An 8595-nucleotide genomic window follows, 5' to 3' on the forward strand; every position below is an offset into this window, starting at 1 on the left:
GGAATGAGGTGCTGAAGGGTGAAGAGTGTCTATTCTCACCTCTTTGTAGCATGCTGGGGCTGGCCCATGAGCCTTCACCTCACAGAGACATGACTCAAGGCTAGTACACAGATGGGCCTCTGCTTGTCATACAGTTCTTGATCTAGCTGTTCAAGGCTAAAGGAACAGAGATTCAGTGACAAAATCGTATGCAAGGTGACTTGAAGAGTCCTAGCACTAGAAGACCCTTAAAACTATCAGGGCTCAAGAAGAAATTGCATTTTCCAATTATGCCCACCTGGAGGCTTGTGCCTTCTCTCTCTGATGAGTTATCATGCAAATTTCTCCATGCCTCAAATGAGTCCTGAAGGTGAAACAGCTGCCCCCTCCCACCTTATTCTAGCAAGCCTGGCTGAATCTAGACCTTGTGATCCTAACATTCTGGAGCTTTGGCCAGCAGGGAACATGCTATCCCAAATAATGTTATTAAATCAATGTGCTGTTTCATCTGAATGGTAGGAGTAGTTCTAGCATAAAAGAGAAAAAGGGACTTTCAAAGCAGTAGAAAAGCCATTTACACATTAAGTTAATCTCCCACAGGTATGCAGGAATGTGTAACTTCTTCAGGTTCCCCATCAGGATATCTGTCCTGAGATTTTCCAAAAAGAACAGTTATTTAGAGTCTAAACATCCTTTGGATCTGCTGATTATAAGTTCAACATCTTGGCCAGTTTCGCAGGAACAGCTCTTCACTGCTAGTTCCTCATATGCTATTCCTTACAGCCTGAGAAGTTCATCATGAGATGTTTGATGTGGACTACTATCCATCCTTTCCACATTCTTCTTCCTGAACATCTGCTATTGAACTCATCACCTACATCTAGCAATTAACCTGGTAGCCAACACCATTAATTGACCAACATACCCCACAAAAAGCTAAAACATCCATAAATACACAGATCTAGTTGCTATTTTTTTTTTCCTTAAATCATCTAGAACAGGGAGATCAGATTGTCAGTGTATGTTCTCTCCCCTTTCTTTTTATGAAAAGAATGCAGAAACCAATCCTCAGGGATAATAAAAAAAAAGTTTTTACATTTTAATTATTTTAAAGCCCATCATAAATTTAAAATCCCAACTCTAAATGCAGAGGCAACAACCCAACATCCCTGCCCCTGCAAGCTCTTAAGCTCTACCCACAGGGTAGAATGAAAAGATAAAGTAAAAGGTGGAATCAAGAGGACAGGAAGCACTGCTGCAGTTTTTGGAAACCCTTAAGAGCATTCTCTCTCCTTGAGTTCCCAAGTCCTCTCACCTCTGTTCCATAAGCCTGTGCAGAAACATCTACCATGCTGAACAGAAGTATTAAACATGACTATCGGTATCTGCTGGGATGGTGTAGCATCTTCATTTTACACATACTACAGCAGGAGTAAGATACTGGGGACTCAGCTAGCTGTTCAGCCATGTCATCTTTTGGGTCCAGGACACAGTAGGTGCTTGTTCAGAAAGAAACACATTTACACACAGTCTGATTAACATTTGATTTGTTTGACACTGGGTCTGCTCTAGTCCTGACCTTCTGATTGAATTTTGGGGATAAAGGCAGAGTCCCAGGTAAAGCCTTCAGATTGGTAACAGCACTGCTGCTGCCAGCAGTCCTGCCACACATGACATTTTAAAGAAGAGGTCCCCACAGGAGCTACTGGGTGCTTACTGGGAGTTGAGAAGCAACTTCATTCCTGCACTGCTCCTAAAAGAAGCTGGGACATAGAAAGTCAAGTATTGGAGGGATGAAGGGAGCGAGGAGAGGCAGAAATATGGATCCTGCCTGTTCTGCACACAAGTAGTCATAGCACAGTTAATGCTACCCCAGCGAGGTTCCTGCAGAGAGAACTGCACAGGAAAAAGTCACACACAGACTGCAAAACGGCAATGCTTTCCCAGAAGAAGAGGACCTTGTGGACTAGAGTCTCAGGCAGGAATCATTGCAGGACCACCTTCAGCAAGTCTCAACCCGCCACTGAGTGAAAAACCTTTCCGTTCTAGTACTGCAGACCCAGAAAAGTAGCAGAAGTACTTCAGCATGACCTGGATTAGGGCCTCCTTGCTGCATGCTGGTCACAGAAGCACCTGCAGAATATGCCCCACCATGAACCTCCCTGCACCACAGGATCCATACGTGGATTTATGAGTCTAGGGGAAAACTTCTTCCTGCACTGAATGTCAAGTAGAAATTAAGTATTAATTACCACCAAGCTCTGCATAAGGGCTTTTTAAATTCACGGGCAGGAATACGACAGACATCCTCTGCCATTCCCATCTGGATACTAGAAGGAACGAGAATAGGATTCTTTCCAAGATAGATGAATGATGTCCAGTTAGTTTCACAAGCAAACTGGACTGACTACCTGTACCACATGCTGTGGCAAAATCATGAAGCAGTAGACACTTTATGTTCTTATTTTCAGGTTTCTCTTATCTTTATCTCCGAAAAGAACAAAACCTTATTGAACAAGGAAACAGACACCTACCTAGCCTCACTGGAAGGAAGCATCTGGCAACTTTCCAGACAAGGGTGCAGAACTAACTGCTTGTCCCAAAAGCTGTTCTGAGCATACTTCATTGGAGTGAATGACATCATCATATTTGTTGCCAGAAAGTCATGTCTAGATCAGAAATGCTGACTGCAGTTCTAGGGCATCTCCTTTATCTTAAAGAGGAAATGAGACTGGAAGCAACAGACTACAGGGTTCTACAGTTCACAAGCACTTGCATTGGCACAATCAAATTTCATCTTCAAGCACCCTATGTGGTGCAAATCCTGGCCTGTGAACAAAGTCGCCTTTACCTTGGATTTACAGGGACCTGAAATGCCAGTTTGCGAGTTACACAGCAGAAAGATGCCCGAGGTTCAGCTCTAGGAGAGTGGAAAGTGAAATGCAAAGAGCATCTGCAGTATTGCTAAACACAAATCATGTGCAGAAAGCTTCACTGCCCCACATGAAGTAGAGAGTATTTAGTGCTTGGGGCTTACATCTATCAGTAAGGTAAAGAGGGTGAATCCTGCTGGAAGCATCACAAGTCCCAGCTATGGGAAAATCCAGCTAGGGACAGACCAAGCCATTCTCAGCTCCAGGCATCCTAGCTGATGCAGAAGATCCCTTAGTGTGCCAGCCTGGCCTGTAACTGCTGGTCCAGTAGCTTTATATGAGGTAGTTGCACCACCTGCTGTCTGCTCCAAAGCAAGTTACCAGTGTCTATTAGAACATCATTAAAGATTCTCATTATTAGAAAAGTTTTCTTCTTCAGAAGTAGTTTTTGCAGGACATGCTCTTGATTAAAGTCATCAAGAAAGACTTCACACCTGAAAAGTATGAAGCAAGACCAACAGAGGGACAGTCTAGTCAAAATGGTTCAGGTCCTCAAACAGAGTATGAGAAGTTCACTTTAACATCCAGCTCCTCTCAGGAGAAAGATCGCACTGTTATCCCTTTGGGAAGCACTCTCAAGTTATTTCCACTCCAAAAATTCCAAAAGCTAGCATCAAACAAAACTTTCAAAGAAGCGAAAATTCTGCCACGCAAAAAAACAGCCACCTGCCCAACACCACTTCTGGCTTAGCAGAAAGGAAAAAGACATGTCTTAAATCCTGCACCATTCCCCTTTCCTGGACAAGTCTGCAGCACTAACTGATCCAATCCAATGGGGCAAAGAGATAAGATTCCTATAAAAAGCCACAATACTAAACGTCTCCTTACGATACAGTGTCTTGTTCATGCATGAAGGCAGACAAGTCAGTATGCTCTCTTGGCTGGCACAAATATGACAGATTGCAGGAAGATCCCCCTAGTCATCCCCCTAGTCCTAGAGATCAAGGATCCTCTTCACGGACAAGTATTCTGTGTGCCAGGCCTCAAAAATAATAGGGCATGCAGTAGCAAGGTGAGTGTGGGTCTACAAGGGAGTTCAGAAGACAAATGACCTCTGTTTGATGAAGCATAGGTGCATAATGTGCAGACAAAAGGGAATCAGAAAAACAGTTTATTTAAAAAAACCAAAAAATCCCCCCCTCAAATACCCACATACTTTCTGACAAACTTATTGCTCAAGCTAGATCTCCTGTGATACTGTTCTCTCTCCCCTCGACTTGTAGGGTCAGAAGGACTCATGCATCCCTGTCCTTCCTCCTACCAACATCATTTGGCTATGTTCAATTGGTCCCAAATACCAGCATTTAAATCTCTCCTTACTATACAAACAGAACACAGAGGTCATCAGGCACAAAGGCTCCTTCTCACTGGGACGAGTCTACGGATTTATATATAGTCATCTGCTCCCACCAAGATGAGAGTTCCTACTTAGCAGAACCATAAAGAAAGCATAGGAAAGTATCTACCTTCTCTTTTGAAGTCAAAGTCTAAACAGCACTAAAATCATCCCTGAACCACTCAGCCTGCAGTCCAGACATGTCCATATTCATTCTACAGCTCCTGGTCTACACTCAATATACAGCCTTCAGGATTCCCTAATAAGCTTTCTATAGCATTTCCCAGTCTCACCATGCTGTTTCTACTTCCACTGAACCAGGGCTTGTCTTCCAAGTTCGCTCTCCGTGAGAGGGATACTGCCTGTTTCTTGTGCAGCATCCACAGATCCACACTGTAGTAGAACAGTAGGACTCTCTCACCAGGCCCTGGCTCTCCTTTGGGTGGTCACATACAGAGGCTCTTGGACCTTCCTCCTAGATAGCTGTCAGGCAGGTTTGGTAAGAACAGAGCAGGGGGCTTTGTGCGTCATGTTCAGTCAGTGCTGTTGTGGGGTTTCAACATCCTCTTCCTCCTCCTCCTCGCCATGTTCAGTGTGGTGCAGCAGCAGCTCCAGGTGAGGGTCAGAGCTGGCCTCTTTGTGTAGCTTCAGTGCTTTTTCACCTGCATGCAGACAGCCCATTTAGTGACAAACTCGCCAGAGTACCCATCAAACCTGGCGCTGGCAAGGAGCTGGAACTAGACGCAGCTCCTAGTGAAGCTACAAGAATGCCTACAGAGAAACAGAAAGGGGTTTAAAAAAGAATCACCTTTGGAATTCATGGCTTTGAGAATGACATGAAGGGAGATTCCTGACAGACAGACAGCAAAGCCCAGCCAGTTCAAGAGACTGAGGTGGTCTCCCAGCAAACGTGTGGCGAGGAATAAAATGCAGATTTCCTGCGGAAACAAAAAACATGACAAGCGGCAGGGCAGGACCTGAGGAGATACACATGAGACGTTTTACAGCTCAAGCCTAGATCAAGATGCCAGGCTGCTAACTTCCATCAGCACGTTCCTCCATGTGCAGATAGTTCTAAAAACAGTATCTAGAAACAGAACGACCTGTTAAACTGGGATGTGGGATTTTAAGTCCCCTGACTGCACAGCTTGGCTACACAGGAAGCCTGTGACTTCCCAATCACACAAATTTCATGTCACCATTCAGCTCAAAAGTATGTGTGCTGGATTCCTCAAAGGAGAGAAGCGTGTGCCAAACTAAGTTAAAGAGATAGCTCAAACCAGTGGTTTGTTCATATCCAGGTCTAATGCAAAAGTATGCCCTTCTTACCCCTTCTCCCACCCCCACCATCCATTGCTTGAGGCCCATGTGTTTTAGTCTATCCCAGATCCCACCAAACTTTGGACCTTAATGGCATTTTTTAATAGAACAGCCACTAGTCTCTGCCCCTTGCTGACAGGGATCAAGGGACTTCACTGCAGAGACTGCAAGGCAAAGCACCAAACTCCTGTGCAAGGAGAACAAAAATAACAGGAGATTATTTTGAAGGCTGTAAGGAAGTTCCCACCACATGAGGCCCATTAGAGATGACTTGGTACTTGCCTTCTAGCATTAGCACAGGAACCATGCCTTACCTTAAAAATACCAGCAACGGAAAGGGTGAGGCTAGATGTTCTGGAAACCAAGAGGAACTCAGAAAAGCCTAGACCAAAGGCAAGAATTCCACCCAAGAACAGCTTCCCTACCAGAGAGAACAGCATGCCTGCTTCATGGAAACGGAAGAGCTTCTCTGATACGGACAAAGGCAGGCCTAGGAACAAGACAGTGAGTAGCAGAGTACCTTTCCCAACTCCCATGACTCCTCAACAACAAGATGAGGGTGGGCTACTCACATTCCAGTAGCAGGAAGATGTGGAGCCAGTCCTTCACAGCCCTTACTTCCACAAGTGTGGCAGGCTAGTATTCCTATGCACTCTTTAATGTTCTGCCAGCATAAAGTATATCTAGGTCCTTATAATTCCAGGTCTCTAACTACTTTGTAAAGTTCAGAGCTGTTCATTTATCTAAATGAATCATCTCAAACAACAAACTGCTAAGCAATTTCCCCAACCACTCTATAAAGCTATCCCTGCTTTCTCTAATTAACTCACGCACCCTCAAACACTGCAAAGAGTGGGAAGAGCCCCAGGAACATGAGCGGCTGCAGGTGAAACATGATATCAATGGGGTTCTGGAGCCCTGAAAGAGGAGAAGCAATAATAGACCAGGTAGCAACAAGCCAGAGAATAACATAGCTCCTAGAGCCTTTATTAGTACCACTCCTAGACATACACCTTATTTGTAACGCCCACGCCTGTGCTGCTGCAGACACCAAACCACCTTCATTACTCATCAACAGATAACCCCTGTCCCAGGTTTCAAACACTGTCCCTTACACAAGATGTTTTGTTTCTGCAGCAAGGCCTACCACCTCCTTATTCCCCTCCCCGTTACCAGCACCATCACCCACTTCCTAACATCCTACATACCCAGTTCAGCCTTCTGCATAAGCATCTGTGTGAGAGTCCAGCGAATACCCCCAAGGAAAGAGGCACACAGCACCAGCACAAACCCCTGTGCGTTGAACTGTGTGGACTTGTAGGTGAACATGAAGAGCCCCCCAGCGATGAGCAGAACCACCAGCAGCAATGCCACCCTCTGGATGAGAGTAAACACAAAGTCACTACAGACTCCTGGAGCTGAACAGAGACAGACACCTCCTTTTTTTCAGATTCATCCACATAATTGCATTCTTCCTCTACTTATATGTTTCTTGTACACGTACTGTATTTCCTTGCGCCTGACCTTCTCCCTCCATAAAGCATTGTGTGGGACCCTTACCACTTCCTCCAGCTTGAACAGCAGTGAAAAAAGCAGGATGAAGAGAATGGCAGAGGATTTGGTCATCGTGTAGCTGTAAGGACCAAAATACACTGTCAGTCTCCTCCAATGTAGTCCTTCGCAGCAAAGTACTATTATGAACCAGATCACACACTTCTACATTGCTACCAGCAAGCTATCATAGACCCTCCATGCCCACCCCACAGAGCCATACACCCATTCAAGAAACTGATTCTGACAAAGCACTTTCTAAACCCCACCAGAGGGCTCCCAGGGAAGATGGTGTTGGTACTCACAGGGAGACAGTGACGTATAGGAAGCTCCAGTTACTCAGCCCAATATCCAAGGAAGTTGACAGAGCTAAAGAATCAAAGAAAAAATCCTGAAGTTAACTGTCTTTCACTACATAAAAACCCAAAACCAAACCAAACCCCGCTACTTGACCACAGAGAGAGTAAAGCAGATCCAGGGGGAAAAAAAAAAGTTTTCCTCAGGTTAACTCTTCAAGGTAACCAACACAGCTCAGATATCCTGAGCTCTTTGTTTCTGTCCTGTTCCCTGTGATTTACGTCGGGCTCAGCACCACACTCACTGACCAGACACTATGCAAAAGTGCAGAAATAACCCTTGCCCTCCCTGTGACTGAAAGCCATCACAGATTTGCACAAAGTCTTTTCTGAAGGTATCAGAGCATGATAACTAACAAGTATGAGGACAACTGCAAGAAGCCTGAATAAGCAAGTCTGGCAACAATGCTCAGCATACACCCTTAATCCTGGTGCAGGTCCTGTTACAGTCTGTTCTCCCTTGTGTACAAGCTTCCTACCACAGGAAACAGTTTTACTGATCCAGTGGCATGCTATGCTGAAAGGCAGTATTGCTACAGATGTGGAGAAAGCATTTTTCAAGAAACCATGGGGCATGTTATGTAAGGTATTTCAAACCTTGCCAGAGATCTTAGACCAGATGCTGTTCTGTAGGACACAGCGTGGTAATGACTGAACTAATACAACACACAGCCAAAGAACTGCTGAAGTAGCTAGAGTTCTGTGCTCCAAGTAGGAGCTTCACTCCTTGGTCTCAGCTACAGCAGTTTTGTGTGTCATGTATGATGAACTTCTGTATCATAAAGACCAAGTTCCAACCAGAGAAAGCTCCTAAAATAACATGAACACATGGCTTGATACCAACCTTAAAGAGAAAAATAACTTGCAGAGCCAACTTTTGGAGATACTGTACAAGAGTCTCAACCTATGTTCTCACATGTCAGTGGCTCCTTCAGAAAAACATGTTCAGTGTGGGCTCTCCATATTCTAACTAGTTTTTATTACGACCAATAAAGACAGCACGTCTAAAGCTTTAAGTAACATCGACAGCTACCCTGCAGCTGGTAAGGAAACGCACGGGACGCCCGCAGTGCTGGGAACCCGCGGGAGCGATGCTAGCCGCTCCCCCCGGTTCACGCCT

At 45.0% G+C, this 8595-nt stretch overlaps 1 protein-coding gene across 1 annotated transcript; it reads right to left on the minus strand.

The window, feature by feature from the left end:
• Positions 1 to 4702: 4702 nt before the first annotated feature.
• SLC35C2 (solute carrier family 35 (GDP-fucose transporter), member C2) lies at positions 4703 to 7483 on the minus strand. Its single transcript, XM_009708944.1, has 7 exons — positions 7425 to 7483; positions 7129 to 7201; positions 6777 to 6945; positions 6403 to 6486; positions 5883 to 6058; positions 5057 to 5186; positions 4703 to 4910 (listed from the first exon to the last, which is right to left on the minus strand). Exons 2-7 carry the CDS (start codon positions 7192 to 7194, stop codon positions 4786 to 4788), a joined length of 750 nt encoding a protein of 249 aa, XP_009707246.1. The 5' UTR covers positions 7195 to 7201; positions 7425 to 7483; the 3' UTR covers positions 4703 to 4785.
• Positions 7484 to 8595: the final 1112 nt, after the last annotated feature.

The sequence above is a fragment of the Cariama cristata genome, unplaced genomic scaffold (genome assembly GCF_000690535.1).
Source record: "Cariama cristata isolate BGI_N322 unplaced genomic scaffold, ASM69053v1 scaffold12301, whole genome shotgun sequence".
In the NCBI taxonomy this organism is placed as follows: Eukaryota; Metazoa; Chordata; class Aves; order Cariamiformes; family Cariamidae; genus Cariama; species Cariama cristata.